The sequence below is a fragment of the Neolamprologus brichardi genome, chromosome 9 (genome assembly GCF_056152115.1).
Source record: "Neolamprologus brichardi isolate AB-2024 chromosome 9, ASM5615211v1, whole genome shotgun sequence".
Classification (NCBI taxonomy): domain Eukaryota; kingdom Metazoa; phylum Chordata; class Actinopteri; order Cichliformes; family Cichlidae; genus Neolamprologus; species Neolamprologus brichardi.
Window position 1 is genome coordinate 25,665,595 of NC_142112.1, and position 22,437 is coordinate 25,688,031.

The window sequence follows — 22,437 nt, forward strand, 5'->3', positions numbered from 1 at the left end:
CAAAAAACATGTATTACAAAAAAAAATGATATGCTGCTAACAGAGATTTAGAACAGTTGGATAGGTTGGCAACTTTTTTTTTATTTTTAGATAAAGACCCATAGTTTGTACCTTTTTCGATCCTGCAAATCCCTCAGACTCCAAAAAGAAATAGGCAAATGGCATCAGGACGAAGAGGCAAAGATTGGAGAACAGTGACACCAGGTTCCACAGACCTGCAGTAACCAAACAGACATATACAGAGACAATATATTATTAAAAAAATGTTTCATTATGAAGGGGACATGTGCCAAAGATTCATTCACAGAGTTTCCTAAATTGCAATTTAAGTTAAGACAGTTTTGTCTGATGAGTGCCCTCTTGGCAGTTTCTAAGTCATGGACTCTACTGCCACCTGGTGGATACTTGAACATCAAACAGCCTTAACAGAAGCAGGTAATTAGCACTGGCAGTGCAAATAAATAATTCTCAATCTCAAATGGTTTAAGGGGAAAAACAAACTGGCTTGTTTCATTTGTTAGCACCCCATCTGGTGACACATCTATTCTTTTTTTCTTTGTATAGCAAAGTCATGTTTCAATAAATACAACAGTCATAGGAAGCAAACTATGTTAGTGTTTGTACAAAAAGACCACATTTCTTATTATCTAATGCATTACTTGGCTTAATCAAAGCTTTAACTTACTCTACAAAATTCTAGCACATAAGATATTTGTAATAGGTTTCACCTTTTTTCTCCCTTTATAAACATCTAAAAATTCTCAAAGTCAGCATGTTTTCTTTTAGTTTTAGTGCAAACACAATGGAACTGATTCATGTTTAGACTTTGTGCACCAAAGGACACTTAATGTTATCTTTTCTACACAAACATAACCCAGATAATTAACATCATTGGTGTTTAAATCTTCATAATAAGATGTGTAAGGTGAGTGAATAACATACACTGTCACGTAGTTACTCTGAGATAAATGAATGTGTCACCATAAAAGCGCATTAATATGTCCACAAATTGAAACTAGATACACTGTATGATAGAAGACTTTATAGACTACAAGTGTCAAAACTTACAGCTGTGGATCTTCATACTACACCAAGTAATTTATCTACTATAGAAAACATTTTATGTGCATTAACAAAAACTTTGTTTATTAATTACTGGGCATTCTTTTTTGTGGTATTACACATTTAATCCTACAATTTAAACCCCTAAAGCTGTGCTGACAACTTTGTGATACTGTTTGAACTACATATTTGTCTCTTATATTAAGATATCTCGGAGTATAACTTTAACACTGACAGAAAGGCACGTTTCACTGATCCAGGTTGACATTCCTTCTATATACAGATCCTGTTCGGATGCTATTAATGTTGATGAGTCACCAAATAATTACTTAGTGAGAATTACTATAATTAGTTTTAGAAAACTCTATTGTCTGGATTTATATTAATGTCTACTAGGAACTTCACAATAAGTACACTCTTAGGGCATTTTCACACCTACAGTTCATTTACGTTGGTCCGAATTAGTTGGCGATTCGTAATTTGGTTTCTTTGCAAAAAGAAGAATCCAAGCAAACCAAATTTCATCACTACAAACCATGTGAAAATGTTCAGTCTACTTAATGGCCAGATGTGTGTGGAGTGGGAGCAACAAAGACAAATGCAAGATAGAAGATGCTGTGTTCTGGATGACTGGTGAACACAGAGAAATGCTAGCCTGTACAGACCACATCTATAGTACATTGCTGCATCACAGATTTTTTTTTTTTTTTTTTTTAAACCTCAGACTTGCAATGTACAACTAGTAGCTGATCCAGACTGAGGTTGGATCACATTCACACCACATCTAACCACATCTGTGGTTAGCAGTCCAATGTAATGTACACAGAATGTTAATGAGCACAACTTTTTTATCCTGACATTAATGTGAAAAGCTGAACTGACTGTTATTATGATCAAATACGTTGGAAGACGAATTTTCTTTACAGTGAAGTATTTCTTAAACAAAAAGAGAAAATTAAAACTGGGACAAACTGTGTGAACTACTGACCGTGAATGAGGGAGCCATTGAGCCACTGAATGTAGTAGTTTTGGGGGAAGGAGAGCAGGATCTCATTACTAATGATTGAGAAAGGCAATAGGAAGACGGCACCACCCGACACTGCCAGAGTGAAGGTGCACAAGTACAATCTGTAAATGTAATCAACACACAGACATAGACACACGTACAGACTCATGTTAGGACAATTCCACATAACAACACCAAAAGGAAAAATCGTTTACTTACTGAAAGATTAGATTAGATTAGATTATTGTATATTCTAAAAAAACTTCCATCAAGTGGGAGTGTGTCACACGGATAAACATTTACAGCAAGCAACATATTAGCTTATTTAGAATCAGCAGCCACTTAAATAAAACTAAACCTTCACCACCTTTGCCTTAGTCCATGAACAACAATAGGCATAAACTGGGTATTTTTTCACAGTATAGTGTCCAGACTCTGCCCAAGGCAGTGACCAGCTGCTCAGTGGGCCCGACACCCGTTTGCTATAACACTAAAAAAGCATGTTAATCAGGCATGCTATCTATTGTGTGCGCAGGACCCTAAGGTACCATGTCCTCCAGCTGGAAATAAGCAGGCAGGACGAATGCGATGACAGCAGTCATACAATGAAGGGTGGATGTAAGATCCTAGCTGGAGTGATGTGATACCTTCATCACTGGTCTAGAAAATGAAACCATTTTTGAAACATACAGATTGTTGGGGAGCAAATTTATGAAAACATTTTTCTGATTATTAGTAATTAATGATCATTTTGCTTAAGCTCGTCTTCTTCTTACTTTCTACATTAAATGAATTAACTGATTTGGACGCAGTAAATTCTGAATTGCAGAAAATTCATTTAATTTAATTAAGAAAATTAATGGTTACCATCTACAAATAAAGAATTTTTTTTTCATTTTTGTACGAAAAAAATCCCACACTCACGATATTCTGTTGACAACAGCATCTTCATCCTCGTGGTCATCTAAAGAGGGAAACAAAAGTACTTCAGTTTCAAGGAGAAATCCTGAGTCGGCCTATAGACTCTGCAAAGACTACACTGTATATGTAAGTACAGCAGAACATAATCTAACACAGGTCATTTCAACTTTGTAATACAACAGCTTCCTCAAAGCACTTTAAATTATGATGTAAAGACCCCACAATGTCAGGAAATCCCAGCAACCATATAATTCCCTTACAAGTGAGCAATTGGTGACGGTGGAAAAGAAGAACTTCCTTTTAATTTAAATTCAGAGAGGCAACTATCTGCCACCCCTGGTTGAGGAGTGTGGGGGAAAAGAGAAGAGAAAGGAGAGCTCAGGAAGACTACGAAAAACAAACAAGACAAAAGACAAACTATGGGCAAACATAGAAGAGAAAAAAACTGCAACATGGATATAATAACATAATAAACAGTTTCATACAGATAGCTCAAAGTATGTGATATTCTCTACTCACCATACAAAACCAAAATGTATGATTAACTATCAGTACAAATACAGAACAAATTTCAGACAGCTGGAAAAAAAAATGGATGTAGCGTCCAGGTCTGAAAACTAAAGCCAACAGCCTTCACTTTTTGCAAAAAAAAACAAACGTCGGCCAATGAGCTTCCACCTTCAGTCAGACCCATACCTCACTTGGCACATTGAGTGTCAAAACACTAAGAGTCAGCGAAAACATTTCACAAACCAACAAGTAAACAAGAGGCTACATCGATTTTATATACGTGATCAGGGGAAAAACGTCAAACAGCAGGCTAAGAATTAAGACACAGTACCCTTAAATATTTTGTACCAGTTTTGTTACCTTGGGTTTCATTTAATTGTGGATAGTGGAAATTTTTATGTCACAAATGGTTAAGGGTAACAAGGCAATCCAAAGAAGTCCCACCCAGAACCAGAATAACCCTTGGACCTGTACTAATAATGCTTTTTACAACCATATAAGTGTTGATATTCTCCACTGACAGTAAACAGCTGGATGCACATGGTCACACATCCTGTCTGAGCCTTCTTCCTGTTTTAAAAGAGCTTTTCCTCTACACTGTTGCAAGTGCTTACCTTATCATGTTAAGTGCCTTGAGAAGACTTGTGCTAATGCTTTGGCACTATATAAAAAAAATTCAATTGAATCAAATCTCTGATTCTATTATCTAAAGCAAAAAGAAAATACCCACTTGATGATGGAAGCTAAAATATTCAATATAAAATTAGAAATGTGGTCTAAAAACAGTCCTAATGCCATGTAATCTAATGTAACACAGTAGATTTTGTGAAAATACTCACACATTATTTGCTCTATAACCCAAAACCCAAACCACTGGGTGCAGCCTAGTTTTCTACAGTTTAAATCTCCAGAAGGGATTTCTGATGTGAAGTGGTCTACTTTTAAAATAAGACAAGGTAAGGCTGGGTGACCTGGACAAACTATATTAGTCTTGGGAAAATGGGAAAGAGTTCACATTATCTACATGGCTATTTTTGTGCTACATGTTTGTATTTTTCTTTTCTTCTTGTTCTTATCTCCTTGTTTGTCACACAGGTTACAATCATTGTTTTAGGTGACGTGGCTGAAGTTATCAACCTCACAGGACAGGTTATGCCAGCAGTAACCTAACAGCTTTTGTGACCAAGTGGATTAATGTGGCCCTACCAACACAAAGCAGGCTGTGTTCAGGCGTGGGTGTTACCCAAAGCAAACAACTATAGTTTCCTTGGCTGTAAAAATCATGGGTTCTGAGTGTGAGCAAACACAGCATAAATGACAAAATAAGCAAACCTCTGTGATGCTTGGTGTGAGAATTGTTTCACCGCAGACACAGCGCTGCTTTTTACGTGTTACAGACAGGCGAGAGTTTTAGTCTGAACTCACATTTTGCACAGCACTTACCACTCTTCCTCTTGTATCTGGTTATGATGCAGTAGGACACGATGTAGAGGACGGCAAACAGGAGGAAGCAAATCTGAAACAACATCACAAGAATTTTAATGCAGGATTTATTATGACAAGGGATGAATCAGCACATTGGAGACACCATATGCACCATCCACCCAGCAGATTTTAAACCCCAAAATATCCCACATTAAGACCATGACACACTTACGCATTAAAAGGATTGTCAAAGTATTTCTTACACCATATGCTGTATATACAATGCTAATGCCATTGTGTGCAGCTCAAAATCAGTAATACATGGTCTTAGGTACAGAGTAGTTATTGTGTTTTTATATGATGAAGTTGAAAAATCAAAACCTTCTTCCCAGAGCTTTACTGCGATACCACTGTTAAATGTACAAGCTGTGCTCCCCCACTCTGAGGAACACACTGGGAATTCATTTATATCTAAGGCATTATCAGGCTTGACCATTTCTCCCAATACTGTAAAATAATAGGATCAACAGAAGTAAATACAGGAAGAAATTGATGTGTTCTGAACTAGTAGATAACAAAGGAGACTTCAATCCCAACATTTGTATTTATCTGAATAATATTTTAGGCAAAACTCGACTGTCTATGGTGTCTGTCGCAAAGCATAGCTGGCTATAAGAAGGCATTTAGCTCAAACTTGTAGCCTACACGTCACTCTGGAGTTTCTTTGGAACTGGACTGAGACCACCTCGGGAGACCAGTTGTTTTGGTCCACACCCAAAAGTGATTACTGTGTTCACAAATGAACTGCACCAAAGGGAAAAACAAACCAGAGTCTGATATGAATGGACTAAACGGTGTGGATGTTAAAAGATCAAGACTGCAGTTTAACAGCAATGGCAGATTTCTTACAATGACCAACATATTCTGAGCTCACACAAGGTAACTTTTAGTTGTAATGGTGTAACCTCTAATTATTTGCATAAAAGCAATTTTGCATTTTGCATAAAAGCAAGTCAATAACTTCTCATGCTCTAATATTGAGCAATTTACTTTTTTTGTGTACCAGTAAATGATTACTGCAACTCACTTGTGCATGTCCCTTATGTCAGTTGCAAAGTTTATGCAGAAACCTTAATTGCAACCACATGATGACACATTAACAGTGACAACTAAGATGTTTAACATGACCCATTTATTCGATTAAAGTAGGAAAGTGAGAATTGCATTGTTGCTCTTATTTGTCTGATGATACTAATTAGGTCGAAGCTACATGCAAAGTGGTCCACAAATTAGATAACCACAGCCTGAAAACAAGCCAAAGAAAGATCACTTTCCACATTCCCTTCTTCTCCTGTGACAGTGACCAGGTCGCAACTAATCTTAGAAGCTCCCACTTCAGCACTTTGCACCTTGTCAACACCACATAGTTCACAGCGGCCGAGCTGGGGTTATGAGAGGATTCAACCAGATGCCAGGCGGACATACACATTACAGACAGGCCAACTGGCATAATAAGAAATGCCAAATGTCATAATGTGACAGCAGCAACAAAAACATTTTTTCCTATCATATGCAGTCCCCTATCAAATGAAAGACTGCTCATATGTTTCTAGCTATAAATTCTCTAGTGATGCTGGTGCAAGCCGAATGATGTCCACAAAGTGGCAAACCCTGAACAAGACATCATCAGGTGCACAGAGCTGATAAAGCAGCACAGACACAAAGACACAGCAGTCTCTGAGGAGATAGCAGCAACTTTCAGGCACAGCAGTGAACGCCAACGCTACTACCCTTCTTATCAATCCATTTTCCCTCAAAAAAATTTAAATTTGCATTCTATGTAAAGGAAAAATCAGCGAGTGTTGACAAGGGGACGTCATTTAACCAGGTTGCAAACCATTTCCAAAAACTTATTTTATACATTCACTCACTGGGGCAAAATCCATAACCTCAAATATTTTTTGGCCAATTCAACAAAGTTTAGGGGCCATAAAACAAGGGAAAATGCCTTTTCATGTGAGGTGAAAGAAACCTCCCACGGCCTTGCCGGAAGTGAATTTTGACCTTTATGGAGGGCAAAAGTAAAGGAAAAAGATGCGCTGAGAGGGCAAAATAAGCTTTTTTGAAAAACAGAATTTGGCACAACAATCGTTTCAGCATTACAATCCTATGTTAACAAATTGGTGGAAATTGGCTTGAGCTGAAGAACAGCAATACCTTTCCCCCCCCTAAAAGGGGCTTAACAGATAAATAATCAACTTGTTTTCATGTACTGTGGCAATAAAACTCATTCAGGAGTAGTTTGATTTCAGAGACAAAAACCTGAAATATCCATCTATTTTGCAGATTAAGTTATTAAAAACAATATTATTAACAGAGGTACATTCTGGGCAGTACTGTATACCATTAGCTTAAGTGTGTTTTTGATGTGTGCATTACCTTAAATGGCATTATCTTCAGACTTCTCTAACACATTTCCAAACTTTAATTATTGCCAGATTATCAGAAAGATGCTTATTAGACAAGGGAAGGATCTTTCCTAATACTGTGATGACCACCACAAGGCAAAAACGTTAGCAATAAACCAGAATAAACTGGTGAAATTAATAATTTGTCCCTCCTTTTGGTTAAAGTGTGGTATTTAATAATGGAAGAATATGATTTTGGTTTAGCATCACAGATGAATATACTGAAAAAGACCAGCCTTTTCAGAAACTTAAGTAGTAAAAAGTACTTTCTCATAATGGTAACAATCTCATAAAATTATTATTATTATTATTATTATTATAACTACTACTAAACAATGGCTGATTGTGACATCAATTATAATAAAACTTTTTATTTTGTAAAATACAATGGTTAATAGTCTACAAAAAAATGTGAAAGCCTGATAATGACCTACAAGCTTTGTGATGAGATGACAAAGAAATATGATTACTGTCCAAAACATGTGTGAACTGTGGTCAAAATTATTCAACTCTAACCTGATTTTTCTCAGTAACCTAATTTTCCGCATTCTTGCTAAACATAGGCACATAATTTTTGCGTTATTATTTACAAGTGGTTTCATTGTGGAAGAAAAATGATTCCCAGTTAGGGCCAGATGAGAACATGAGGTCCTGTCACTGAGAGATGTTTACTGACTTTAAGCCTAACCTACAGTAACCCCAACTGCAAAACAAGTACACACAATAACTGGAAAATATCAGTCGCCTGGCACCTGTATTTAAAAAAAAAAAATCCATCCATAAGCTGACTCACCACAGACATCAAGATGAAATGATACACTGATGTTAATCCATCACACAGAACGATTTGCAATTAGAAATGTTGATATAAGATACTGACATCCAGGCGTACAGGCTCAGGACAAAATGTGCAAGCTAAAGCTCAGATGTTGGCCTTGCTTAGTGCTGAGATATCTGATAGTCTCTATATTACACAAGATTCTGACAGGAATAATTAAGGAGACTTACTCTAAACCTCTGAAAACTGAAACCTTTTTTATTCTTTTAGTTTTCCTTTATTTGTTTTTTTCTCCCACCTAGAGCTATGGAGACATCAAGACACCACAATTCAATGAGAAAAGACAGGAAACTGTATAGCCAAAGGCTAATTTTGGAAAAACACTGATAGACAGTATATTAAAGTTGTTTTAAAAAAGAGAAATGAATGGAGTTTCTAGCAAAGCATTTCACAAATAGGTAAGTCCAGAGCCACTCTGCTGGACAAACTTTGTGTTGATACATCTAAATGAAATTAAACAGCTTCTACCGTATGCTGTGTAAAAAAGAACAGGTGATACACTGCTGATAAGATAACAGCCACATGAATAAATTAGGTGGTTGTGTTACTTAGCAATGCTATATTTTTTGACGAGAGAGATATGACATTCAAGGAAATCCAAATTTGAAATCTATGGAAGAAATCTGCAACAGCAAATACAGTGGTAGAACGTTTATAAAATCCTTATTTTGGATGAAAAGTCAGTAGACAGTCTTGACTGGTAACTATTCAAGCAGCCTTTATGTCCCAGGGACCACTGAACTCTAATTTAATTTAGATGGCTGGTGATTGCATTAGATTGTTTCTTGAAAGACAGAATGTACTGTTGGCAGTGGGGAAACATCTCTCCGATAAGAACCTAACATACATGCATATTGCATTGTCACAAATCCCCTTTATATGATTTGCCAAATTCAACAGACTGTAACATGTCAACAAAATGGTCTTCTACATAAAATACATAGATATAACTATCAAAACATTAACAATGTTAATTCTACTAAAGCAGGAAGGCTTTAAATGATCATATAATGGGATTTAATCACCCCTAATTACACAGTGAATGACATATGAGACAAACTGGTTACATTTCCAGGGTGTACCCTGCCCCTTGTACTGGATAATCAGAAGAAAATGGATGAATGGTCTACACTGGGATGTGGCATTACACCGATATTGACTGATGATACTGGTGAACGCCAGTGCTACCCCTCAGCCTCCTGGTAGATACATGTATGGTGTCAATTAGAAAATCCTACGCCACCTTCTTCTCAAGTTATCGCTTTCACAAGATTTTCAAAACACAACTTAACCTCTGACCTTGAGGTTGAGGTCACTGACATTCAAACTTATCTGAGATTTTTAGCTACACCAGTAGTATTAATTTCAAACTCCTATACCGCCTTGAGTTGTCGCAGTCACACACTTGCTTGTCAACAACATCTAACCACTCGGGTGATGATAATACCCCATCAGCCTTTTACAGCTGGGAGGTAAAAAGGAAATAATGGTACTGTGTTTAAAAATAAAAACATATTAAACAGAGGTTTTATGCTCAAAATGGAGCTTTGACGAGTGACTATGAATGTAATCATGATTAGTCCTCATGCCTCACTTGACAAATGCAGGTGCATTTTTCCTGTTATTTCTATCTTTTTAAAAAAAACTACAATAAACCACTGTATAATATAACTTATGTTAATAAACACATCATAAGTGAAGATGGATTTTTCCACAAAGATATCACTGTAATTATCAATATCATCTGGTGAGCAGGATAAACCTGCAGTCAAAATCTGATATGGTTACTCTGTACTAAATTTTAATTTAAACTAGTTTGTACAGATTACGTTTTATATGGTGGCTTCTGTAACACAAAGATTACCCAACTTTAAAGATAAAGTATAGCTTATCTTTGCAGCCAAACTCTACGATAAAATGTAAAAACCAAGTATTACGATAATATCATGCGATAAAAATATGATATGGTAACTGCAATAACGTGTACGACTTTTAAACGGAGCATCAAGCAGCGAGAACATAAACACTTCATCCTGATTTGAAACATATGCGACACATAAAGCTTGAATTAGACAGAACCCTGACATTTTGTCAATGCCACAGTTACAGTCACCTCTATTTAACCGTGGGGATGTTTACATGCCAAATAACATCATATAGTGCGTTAGCCAAGTTCTCCTTCTGTGATTAACTTAGTGGCAGCTAGCGTTAACGGAAGCTCGTGTTAATTAGCGGGTTCACGCGCTTTTTTATATTTAAACCCAACTTGGTGTGTGACATAACCGGGTATCAAATTTCATTGTTTCTTTTTACATTTTTTTAAGTGGGTCTTAAAATACAATATCAAGCTTAAACGAATACTGCCGAGTCAAACTGACAGGCGAAGCTAACGCTAGCAACCGTTAGCGAGCTAGGCTCGACTAGCCGCTCCGCTACTTACGATGTACTCCCGAACTTGGCTGTGGAAATTCTGCTCTCTAATAGTCACATCGTCTTCTTCCATTCTTCATATTGCAAGAACAATTAAAGCTACTGAGTCCCTACATTCTCGTCTGTACAACTGACAGCAACCAGGGTAGCAACTCCTCCTGCTTCGTCTTTACTGTTCTGCATAGACTGCTCTGACTGGTTAAAGACAGTTTACATCGGAGCGACGTAAACCACCCCGAAAAACCGCCCCAAAATAAAATACGTCATCAGCTGCCCTGGAAGGGAAAAGGTCACGTGTTTCTGGGTCATCCTCATGGAGGCACATGTGCATTGTAAGGTATTTATATGATCAGAATAGTTCCGTTTCTTTTATTTTGTGTGCTTGTAGCAGTTTACAGACTAAGCTATCTCTAAGCTAGCTACCGTTGAATTCGTAGAAATGAAAGGGAACTGGAAGCATAAAGGTAAGACGAAGAATAAGAAGAAAGGCGATGCCGTGTTACAGAAGTACAGGGAGGCAGTGGATGTCTTCCTTAAAAGCAAAGGTGGCTCGGAAGAAGCGGAGAGTGACCAGAGGTTGAGATTTGTGAAAAAGAAGAGCCGAAAGGAACTACGCAAGGAAAAGCGGAAAATGAAAAAAGCCAAAATGAAAAGTTACTACGAGGGCAAAAACACCGTCTCTCTGCCCCCAAGTGATGAAGGAAACCCGAAAATAAGAGCTGACAAGCATCAACAACCACAGACGCAGAAAAAGAAAATGGAGAAAACAAAGAAGGAAGGGTCGAAGTCGCATCCAAGCGAGCCTAAAGACAAGTCAGACAAGTCTGAGACACCACCTCCTTCCAAGAAAGGCAAGCGAGTCAATAAGCTTCAGGAAACAAGAAAAATGGCGCTTATGGAGGCAAATGAACAAGAGGACAGAGAAATAAAGAAGCTGGAGCGATGTCTTGGATTAAATAAAAGAAAAAACAAAAAAAGTCTCCCTCAGTCTTTTGTGGCTGATGGACTTGATTACATCCTTGGGGTGCTTGACTCTGGATCATCAGCTGTGGGGTTGTATGAAGATGAAGATGATGATGTTGACATGGAAACAGCCAAAGAGAACTTTAAAAAGCTAGATGACTCTCAGGGGTCAGGTGAGGACCCGGAATCTGAAGGAGAGATGGCGAGTGAAGGCAGCGATGATGACGGTGAGGATGAAGATGATGACATGTCTAATGAAGAGGAAGCGGATGAAGATGAGGAACTGGAGGATGACCAGGAGGGGCTTAATGATAGTGGCGGGCCTGATTCAGAAGATGAAAAAGAAGGGGAAACAGAAGACGAAACAGATGCTCCCGATACAAAAACAGAGACTGTGAGTGCAGATACATGTATTATCTGATTGTTTCTATCACTTCATTAGATAATATTGCTTACTGATCTATTACTCTAATCATAAACTAATTCTTACAATGTCAAGGTCACCTCCACAAGTGGCAAGTACGTGCCACCTCATTTGCGTAACATGGGAGATGATAAACGCAAAGCTGAGCTAGAAAAACTGAAGAGGAACGTGAAAGGTCTGATGAACAGGTAACACAATGAAATTGATGCCCCAATGGGAATTTTATTTATATAGCACATTTCATTATATGAATCAATTGTTTTGGGTCTTTTTTTTTTTTTTTTTTTAAATACATGGCTGTAATTGTCTGGTAGAACAGGTCATCTACTAATCAGATGGTTGGTGATTCAATCACTGGCTGCTTCAGTCTGCATTGTTGGTCAAGATGTAAACCTCTAGTTGCTCTCAGATGAATTCATCAGAGGGTCAATGTTAGATGGAAATAATTTAAAGTGGTGAATGGGGCATATATAAAGTGCTCAGGTAGAGTAGAAAAGTGCTATATAAGAACCAAATCTATGAAAGCAGGCAGCTTGTTCCAAAGAACAGGACCACAGTACCTATAAGCAGCTTCACCACACCTTCTAACTCTGGGAAGGCTTAAAAGATCTGCAGCTGATGACATGAGAGGTCTGACTGGGTTGCAAACACTGAGCAAATCTGGGGGCCCGAACCTATTGATATGATAAAACTGAAATCACTGTCCAAAATAATGAGACCTAGATCATAAATATGAACGAATTTTCTGTCTCTGACTTCTTGGACCAACAACATATAACAGCTAAAGCAGTTAAATAATAACTGATGTGCGACGCTATAGCTCCACTGGTTGAGCAGGTGACCCGTATATTGAAAGGCTGCAGGGACTTCGTTCAATTTGGACCTGGTCCATTTCCTGAGGGTCATTCCCCCCTGCTCTCCCTACTTTCCTGTGTATTCTTGACTGTTATGTCCAATAAAGGCTAAAAACACCCCTCCCCCTTTTTAAAAACAAAATGTAAAACTTGGCTACAGCTAACTGAGAATATTGATAGCAGCCTACAAAGCTCATCTTAGGCATAGGTAGGACAGGTACTCGTATAGCACTAACCATTTACTACAACCCACGTTCAGTCCTTTACACAAATTCATACAGCACTTTATTTGCTTTTAAGTGTTTTCTAACTATCACCCACAGACTCCAGTGTAGAATATGAGCCATAGGTGGTTTGTCTTAGTTTAGTAATACTTACTCATGGTTTTCAATTTATAAATGGGTAATTTTGATGGATTTTAATCCAGGTTTTATATAGAGACTTTTTTGCAACCAACTATTAGAAGCAAACAAACATTTTATAAAATATTAATTAATCACTTCAGGAATTATTCAGTGGAAGGCTCTTGCTTGTTACCTGGTTAGTTAGATGCAGGTACTGAAAGAAGTAGGTAGTTTAAATTCCCACACATAGGAAAAACTAATGTAAGTTATTTAAATTCTGCACAGTTCATTGTTGTTTTGTCATCCTCAGGTTGAGCGAGCCCAACATGTCATCCATCTGTGGTCAGCTAGAGGAGCTGTATATGAGCTCCAGCAGGAAGGACATGAACGACACCCTGACAGAGTTGCTGCTAGCGGCCTGCGTCACCCCGACCCTGATGCCAGACAGATTACTGATGGAGCACATCCTGCTTGTCAGCATCCTCCATCATGCAGTGGGCTTGGAGGTAAGAGCGCCTCCTTTGAGCCCTCAATTTGAGGTTTATGGTCTGCCAGAAATTTTCAAATAGACACAGAGGTATTTAAAATATGGCTTGTAGGCTGGTTTTACTTCCTGTAAACTTGTGGAGATGCTCAGATCTGGTACATGGATAAAAGCATTAACACAGTTGCTGGTGTGTGTGAGAACTAAAAACCACTGACCTGATTCACATCAGCTCTTAGATTATTTACAGGAGGCTGTTTTTCTAACTGGCTAGCTTCTTTTGCACATCTCAGTTGAAAAGCAATACCCTTTAAATAAATTGGAAGGGGATCTGTAACACTGATTGTTATCTGTCAGTTTGATTGGTTTACGTCATTCTCTAATTGACATAAAACATAAATATTAAACTCAGGCCTACCAGGCAAATTCAAGGTCTGGTTATTCCAGCATGGTATGCTACAAAGACTCTTGTTTATCATCCATAGTGGAGGAATTCAGCGTGGCAATGTGCAGGGTTGTAATGCTCTTTAGAGACTCAACTGATAACAAGGTGACTGACACAGGAGTCACTACAATAGCTGGATGCAAATGCATCAGTGGCACAAGCAGAAAGTATGCTGAAATTGAGAGAAGTTACTGGCAACCCCTGCTTGGGGCGTCAGGGATTCGGATCCTCTCACTTCCAGTAATGGGTAAAATCTGATCCAAGACAGGAGAGACATGGTCCAAGCTGAGGTCCGGGAGTTAGAGGAGGAAGGTAGAGTGTCCAGGGCAAAAGCACTGGGTTCACAAGGAACCTGGTTGAAGTGAGATTACTTGGGCTGAACTTTGGAGACTGGCTCTAGAATAAGAGGGAGGAGGGTAACTGGGGACCAGGAGAAGATGGGCACTGACTGGCCATCACTGCTGATCCAACGACCTGAGGCTGTTGTTTTTCAGGGTCGAAACGCCCGATAATAGTTGAACACCACCTGACGACAACTTCTCCTGGTCGAAGTTGCTGTAGCACTATATATAGTTTTATAAACATTAGGCTGATATTTTAAGCCATGTGCTATTGGCTTAAACACTTGGGTTTGTTTATAAACCTTGTCATATATTAAATTTTTGGCACTTTTTTATTATTTGGCATATTTTTCCACACTTAAATGTTTCAGATCATCAAACAAATGTTAATATTGAACAAAGATAACCCGAGTAAAATACAAAATGCAGTTTTTAAATGATGATTTTATTTGTTAAGGGAAATAATGCTATCTAAACTAAATGTGGTGAAAAAGTATTTGCAGCCTCTTATTAAATCATTAATCTGCTGAGATTAAACACACTGGCCATAATCAGTTCATGCCTTTATACTCAAGCACGCTTGGGTTCTGCAGCAGGACAATAATCCAAAACAGACCAGCAAAAACCTAATGATGGTTTTGGAGTGGCCTAGTCAGAGTCTGGACTTAAATCTGATCGAGATGTTTTGGCATGAGCTTAAACAGCCTTTCACGCTCGAAAAGCAGTGCCAAAGGGGGCGCAAGCAGTTATTTGGTTTAGGACAGATTCAAGATTTATCAAGGAAGGGGTGATTATTTTTTTCAAATAGGGTCGCGTAGGTTTGGACAAAAAGAATAAATACAAAATAAACTGAAACATCACATGGGTTGTTTTTGTCATATAAAATTTTCTTTCACATGAAAAATGTATGTGTAAAGAAATAAGAATTCAGGAAAGCAGAAAAAAAGCAGATACTTTTTCATAGCGCTGTATATTGCTCTCATGTTGATCACATATCTTATATATCGTCTCCTTTTGCAGGTAGGAGCCCATTTTCTGGAGACAGTTGTACGAAAGTTTGACGAGCACTACAAGAACCCGAGTGGAGGCAAAGAGTGCGACAACCTGATCGCCATCATTGCTCACCTGTATAACTTCCAGGTGGTACATTCCGTCCTCATCTTCGACATCCTAAAACTGCTGGTGGGAACATTTACAGAAAAGGACATCGAGCTGGTCCTGTTTGTGCTGAGGAATGTCGGCTTCGCCCTGAGGAAGGACGATCCTCTAGCTCTGAAGGAGCTCATCTCTGAAGCCCAACGCAAGGCCAGCGATATGGGGTCGAAGTTTCAGGATCAAACCAGGGTAGGGAGATGAGATCAGATTTTTTTTTTTTTTTAAACCAAGATTACGTTTTATTTCCTAACTGATCACAATGTTGTGTCATGATTTCTCAACCATGTATCAAGTTTAGAAGCATTTCTGACTTGTGAAAACCCGTCCTCAGGTGCGTTTCATGCTGGAAACAATGATGGCATTGAAAAACAATGACATGAGGAAGATCCCTGGCTATGATCCCGAGCCTGTGGAGAGACTGAGGAAGCTGCAGCGGAGTCTGGTGGGTGAAAGCCATATTTTATTTTATTTTATTACCTGCATTATTAAAAATAAGTCTAAGCCTGAACTTAATCCTATTAAACATGATAATCATTCTTTTAGCCTCCACTTATACCACCAGGTGGCCCCAGAGTACCACTTTTATAGACTTAAACTTCTACTTTAATAGTTCACACCTTCAGGAATCCTGTCACAATATTACCAACTAATATAACTGGTGTTAACCAGCTGAGTCTTCTCATGGCTAACACCTTGTGATGCTCAGATCCACAGAAGCGCAGGGGGCAGTGACATGAAGCTGAGGGTCTCTCTTGATAGTCTCCTGGCAGCAGAGCAGGTGGGCCGCTGGTGGATTGTCGGCTCATCGTGGAGCGGCGCTCCCATGATCAGCAAGCAAGAGGACACAACCACAAAACAAAGCCCTGCTCAAGGACAGGTAGAGTACCGGAGCTGCAGAAGACATTAAATTATTATAGCAGCATTCATGTTTAAATTAGGCAGCCTGGAGCACATCTGGATTAGTGTGAGACATCTGCTTCAGATGTGTGTATATCCATGAAAATTCAACGTGGCTGTCTGCTGTGTTCAAAAATGGTAGAAAAACATGTGGGAGGCACTGATTGATTTTCAGAGAATGACTGTTTGTCTTAATGCCTTAGAAGAATTATTGTATTGGTTAGCAAAAGCTGATCAATATGAGGGGTGGATATTGATTTTTTTTTTTCATGACAAAAAAATGAAAGACAACAAGTTGGACAGAAGCATTATTAAATTAGAAATTAAACGTATTCCTATAAGGATCATCATTTTGAAGCAGATCTGACGTCTAAGAGGGCCGCAGATCCTTTCAAAGGTGACATTTTCCATCTTCCGTGTGTGGCCTTGGCGTGTTCTTCACTGATGAAGCAATGGATCGCTTCACCTAGAGTAAACACACATCCAAGGATATAACCAGTTTTACCGGTAGCTTCACATCCAGTAGGTATTATTTGTAAGATCTATATTAATAACTGGGGTGTGCGTTCAGTTAAGACAATGAACAGAATAAGACAATATTTACCTCGAATAATTACTTGGTAACTGTTAATTTTGTCTTTGCAGAAGCAAAGGAGACAGAGTTTATCATGAATTTTAACCGCTCCACCACTTCATTCTGGCTCCTTCGATCATGAGAACAGTTAATAAAGAAGCAATAAAGCCTCTTTGTGCTAACCCAAGGTTTTGCTTGGACACCCCAATGTTCGGAGTGAACGGCCTCCTCATGAGCACAGCTGAGGAGATTCTAGCAATGATGACGCTACCACAATAAACCCTTTAAATTACTCGCTTCAAAGAAGAAAACTAATAGATTTTTTTTCAGTTCCAACAATTCCTGGATTTAAAATTTTCCTTCTGCAGCAAATATGTAATGTGTAGATTTTGACACTGTAACTGACCACCTGATGGTTGCCACCATTTTTTTTTTTTCCATTTTCCTCGCCATGTGCTTAAAAAAACATTAGTGCACTTCTAGGCAGATCAAATTAAGATAACATTTTTTTCCTCCTTTCACTTAAGCATATTTGGACGCTGTAAATGTGAATAAGTTGCTAGTACTTAAAAAATAAGTACCCAAACTCGTTGCCTTAGTTGACTTGAGATAGCCAAGTTAGGGGAACTTGTTCTCTGTGATCGCACAGTGCTTAGAATAACTTGATTTTTCTGAGTGAGCAATACTAAATGAATTAGTTCAACTGAGATATATGTCAATATATATCAGTTACAATACTAAATGAATTAGTTCAAGTTACACATATGACATATGTCAGCTGACATATATGTTAGTTGGCATGTGTCATGTATGTCAGCTGATCTATATTGACATATGTCAGTTGAATTAATTCGTTTAGTATTGCTCACTCAGAAAAATCAAGTTATTCTAAGCACCGTGCACTCAAAATAAGCAAGTTGCACAAAGTTGGCTGGACTTAGTTCTTATTAATGCTTTTCTGCAGCAGTATCTCTGTTGGCCCCAAGGAGGCAGCAAGTTTCTTTCCACTCTGCGTCTATGCTTTTCGTCAACATTCCCATGAGTCCGACATTTAGCCGGTTTATCTTTTTATAGAATATTTTCAGGAACTGTACTATGATCACAGGCCTCCGTTTCAATCCTTTTATATATTTTCCACATTTGCATCAAAGTCTTAACCTGCAGCTATGTTGGGACCATTGACTGTTTTCTACAGTCAATGGTTGGGACAATGATTAACAAATAAATAAGGTACGAGGAAAGCATGGCTTCATCAGTAATGGCAGCATTTATCGTTCTATAACTGTTGTCATTGTTTTATTTGTTTTAGTTTAGTGCCAAAGTGTTAGAGCTGGCCAGGAAACAGAGGATGAACACCGATGTCAGAAGGAACATCTTCTGCGTGCTTATGACCAGTGAAGATTACCTGGATGCATTTGAGAAGCTGTTGAGGTTTGTTTCGTCTCACATCTCTTTCTTTCTTCAGTTTTTGGAGTAGTTTAGCCCATTTGAAAGTTTTATTTATTTTTAATTTGCTATGTTTAAAGGATGGGTCTGAAGGACAAGCAGGAGAGAGAGATTGTTCATGTTCTGATGGACTGCTGTCTCCAGGAGAAAAACTTCAACGCCTTTTACGTCATACTGGGAGAGAAATTTTGCTCACATGACCGTCGCTTCCAGGTAGCCTTATTAGCAAAACCATGTAAGACATGTGCTGCTTGTTCAATCAATGGTTATGGTAGATTATACTGTAAATCCTTCTTATAATATTTTAGTTTTAAGGTCTCATAAGTTTGCATAATCAGTTTAAAAGGGTTCATTATGGGATTTAATTACATGGCACGTGCATACGACCACCCGGTCTCTCAAACTGTGTGTGATCTGTGTGTGGCCTGCAGTTCACCTCTGCAGTGTGGGAGCCTCTGACACCTCTGGCTTCTGATTTGACTCAAACTGTGATCACAAACAATGGCGTTGAGACCACACTTCCTACTTGGCTGTCATGTAGGCCAGCAGCTCATATCAGAAACTGGTGACCATTGTCCACATCAAAGAGCTCCAGAACGGAGCTGGTGGGAATGTTTGCTTTTCACATGTAAACTGGGTCTCGATGAGAGGGTTATCTCTTTAGAGGAGTCGGTTATTTAAGGTGCTTAATTTGGTAATCACTGATGACAGTATTGTGGATATAGTGTTGTGTAAAAGTCTTTAACTATCCCTCATTTCTATCTGTTTTGCATCAATCAGTGATCTTGAGCAATAGTTCTCCGAGCTTTCTGGGGGTTCTTTTGTCATTGGCTGCTTTTTCACTCATTTTCAGTCAAGTCCTTGTAAGTGTTTTTAAGCCACTTAAAACTTGCATATGAATCATTCAAGCATAAAAAAAAGCAGAAACACATAATTTGTTCCCATTTCTTTGTCATTAGTAGAATTTACAGAAATGTCAAAGGTAACAGTTTGACACGATTATAAATAGTTTTCTTTTCGCACCGATGGGGTGAATCACAAAACGCTATTGGCCAAAAACTTAGGCATCATGTGCAGCGTGTCCTAAAAATTTAAGTAAACTGGACACGTGAATGACAAAAGAAGAAATGGCATTAAGAAAAAAACGATATACTGCAGATGAACAGTGTCTAAAAGGCGTCTTCTTAAGAAAAAAAAATGGTTTGAAGCTGGTTTTCAGCCAGTGGTGTTAGGGGTCATGTTAGATTTTGCTCCACTATACAATACTATCTGAAAAGCATCTGATTGCCAGCGGCTTCATTTCTCAGCATAAAAATGATCCCAAACACACTGTCAATGCAGAAAACGCATACCTAGATAATGTCCCACTGTGTGTTTTTTCTATCGGTCGTAGATTGGCCTCCACAGAGCTCGAACCTCAACATTATTGAAGCAGTGTGGGTTCATCGTGACAGAAAAATAAAATAAAAGCCAGCTAATATCCAAAGAAGGGCTTTGAATGTTCTTCAAGAAGCCTGAAGAACTATTCCTGTTCTTTTACACAGTACTATATGATATGTGTGTTTCTGGATTTAATTATTCCTTCAAACCCTCTCTCCTTTCTCATAGATGACTTTCCAGTTCAGCCTGTGGGACAAGTTCAGGGAGCTGCCCAACCTTTCCAGCAGCACCTTTAACAATTTGGTCCAGCTGGTCACCTGCTTCCTTCAGAGGAAATGCCTCTCACTCTCCATTCTCAAAGTAATTAATATTATGTATATATTACATGTATTTAGTTGATTTTACAGATTAAATCTTTAAACCTATTCTTTGCATTAACCTCTGCTGTTTGTGCCTTTAGGTAATAGAGTTTGGGGAACTAGATAAGCCCACGGTGCGCTTCTTGCGTCAGGTGCTGACCAAACTGCTGAAAGAAACTGAGCCCGAGGAGCTGGCCAGCATATTTGGAAGGTGAGCTGCACAACATCAGGAGAGTGATGTCATACATAGCAGGGGATAGTTTAGGGTTTTTTCCATTTGATTTAGAAAGGTTGTCTCTGTAGAGTGCATGGAACTCTTTCTTCCTGTAAAGTCACCAGAGCTATGGTTTTCACATCGGTGCAGTCGGACATCACACAGAGTTTGTAGGCAGGAACTGCTGGTGCACTTCTGTCAAGAAAAACAAAATTAAGAACTGCAGCCATGTGAGGCTGCACTGGGGCATAGCTGTGTTAGAGCTATACCACATGGCTGTACCATCCACCTTCTATAAACTGCTATTAGCTCACACCTTGAAAGTCAACTGTGACTCTTTTTGTTTCCCTTCTGCCAGGATTTCAGGAATTCCCAAGCTAGGAATGCTGAGGGAGGGCTTGAAGCTTTTCATTGACCACTTCCTCCTGAAGAGCGTCCTGTCCCAGGGAGCACCAGAGCAAGCAGCATTGCTGTCAGAGCGTGCCCAACTCGCCACCAAAGCCATGGAGGCAAAAGAGACAAAGCTAAAACTGTAAAACACAGAAACGCACACAGCAAAAACTCCTAATATGGACTGTGATGAAAAAACAAAACGAACTGGAACAACAGAAGACCTTTTAATACAAAAACACAAACCTACTGTGTTACTTATAAAGGAAACAAGGAAATGAAGATGTGGTTAAATCTACCAGTTTGCCTTGGTGTGTCTTTGTACAATAAAGAAAGATTTTTACATTTGAAAGTTATTGATTGCCTCAGGCACACACCAGCGTTTAAAGGGTAATCCACTGTAATAAATAACTACATAATGTTCATGCTCTTGTATATTTGTTATGAAAGAAAATGTCCTGTACCTTCATGTCAAAGAAAACCTCAATAAATTAACTTTCAACTCCTTAATGTGGAAAAAGAACTGTTTTGTGTTGGCGTAAGTCTGTCTACGTTTTCTTCAGAGACTGCCCTCAGGGAGGCAGTGTGCATCAAGAGTTAATATTGCACAGTTTGGTCACCTGGGTCTATTCTTCTGGGCTTTACTGAGTCTATTTACACCTTCCACATGATAAAGCAACTTTTAATCTGGTCTTTTTCAGCCTTAAACGTGGCTGATTGCTGCATATTTGTGTATGTCTATCCTTTTGTTGATATTTGCTGTAGGAGCAGAGAGAACCGAGAGGTGTTTACACGCCTTAATGAAATGACCTGGAGCCATGAATCTGTCCTATACTGTTCGCTAGCTGACACCAGTGCCTCTCCGCATTGTAAGCATAGCAGCATCAATCTGCTAGATTTGATACTTGCTCCTATTAATTAGCTCCGCTGGTGTGGCCTGAATCAATCCAAGACTTCGGAGCACTACCCTGAGGTCAGGAATCGGACACTAAGGTCACCCGGGGGAAATGTTGCGAGCTGTCTCAGGTAATTTTAGAGAGCACAATTACTTCATCAATTCAGTCAGTTGAGAATTTTGGTGGAAAAGCTTGAGAATTTGGCTGCTGAGGTGGAGATAATGGGATCAATAGGCTCACTGTGCACTCCATACACTGGCTATTGTCTGCAACCATGAGCCGGAGAGTTTCCTTCAGCCTCACCTGGTGTGTGGGTCTGACCCTCAGCTGAACTTTGATTTAGTCTGCTAAAGCAAACAGCAGAAGATAACTAACAGATCCTTCAGTAATCCCTATACAAATGGCACATAATCAGTGAGACCCTGCTATAGATTAACGCTGATGACTGCGGAGGAAATGATAACGCGTCAAATCACCGCTAGCCCTGGTTTCTGGAAAGAGACCCATGCGTAAAAGCGCGCACACGAGGATTATTAAACTGCCTCAGAGGCCAAGTCGGATTAATTGAGATATACATAATCTAATAAAATACGTGGTTCGTCTGAAAGAGG

The 22,437-nt window shown here is 38.8% G+C and overlaps 2 protein-coding genes across 4 annotated transcripts in view; one reads left to right on the top strand and one right to left on the bottom strand.

Moving 5' to 3' along the window:
* lmbr1 (limb development membrane protein 1) overlaps positions 1-11,645 on the bottom strand; it is a 39,477-nt gene extending 27,832 nt beyond the window's left edge. The window contains exons 1-5 of the mRNA XM_006795059.3: positions 10,671-11,645; positions 4,943-5,015; positions 2,993-3,032; positions 2,051-2,190; positions 112-215 (exon numbers count right to left, since the gene is read on the bottom strand). Of these exons, the coding sequence (XP_006795122.1) occupies positions 112-215; positions 2,051-2,190; positions 2,993-3,032; positions 4,943-5,015; positions 10,671-10,733 (420 nt within the window). The 5' untranslated portion in view covers positions 10,734-11,645. The remainder of the gene's footprint in view (positions 1-111; positions 216-2,050; positions 2,191-2,992; positions 3,033-4,942; positions 5,016-10,670) is intronic.
* Positions 10,470-21,453, top strand: nom1 (nucleolar protein with MIF4G domain 1). Of its 3 annotated transcripts, none has more exons than XM_006795061.3 (12): positions 10,470-10,997; positions 11,098-12,017; positions 12,123-12,235; positions 13,556-13,751; positions 15,536-15,859; positions 16,002-16,112; positions 16,377-16,547; positions 18,451-18,572; positions 18,668-18,800; positions 20,196-20,327; positions 20,428-20,537; positions 20,899-21,453. In XM_006795061.3, the coding sequence occupies exons 2-12, from the start codon at positions 11,100-11,102 to the stop codon at positions 21,074-21,076; spliced, it is 2,508 nt and encodes an 835-aa protein (XP_006795124.1). In that variant the 5' UTR covers positions 10,470-10,997; positions 11,098-11,099; the 3' UTR covers positions 21,077-21,453. The 3 variants fall into 3 exon arrangements, with proteins under 3 accessions (XP_006795124.1, XP_035765526.1, XP_006795123.1); XM_035909633.2 differs by having other exon boundaries at positions 10,470-10,992; XM_006795060.3 differs by having other exon boundaries at positions 10,471-12,017.
* Positions 21,454-22,437: the final 984 nt, after the last annotated feature.

What these genes read in the sequence shown, in the direction of transcription:
- nom1 (XM_006795061.3), top strand. Translation starts at nt 11,100, where the DNA reads ATGAAAGGGAACTGGAAGCATAAAGGTAAGACGAAGAATAAGAAGAAA. An exon ending in CCGATACAAAAACAGAGACT is followed by an intron (nt 12,018 to 12,122) that starts GTGAGTGCAGAT and finishes TACAATGTCAAG; the next exon opens with GTCACCTCCACAAGTGGCAA. An exon ending in TCTCACTCTCCATTCTCAAA is followed by an intron (nt 20,328 to 20,427) that starts GTAATTAATATT and finishes TTGTGCCTTTAG; the next exon opens with GTAATAGAGTTTGGGGAACT.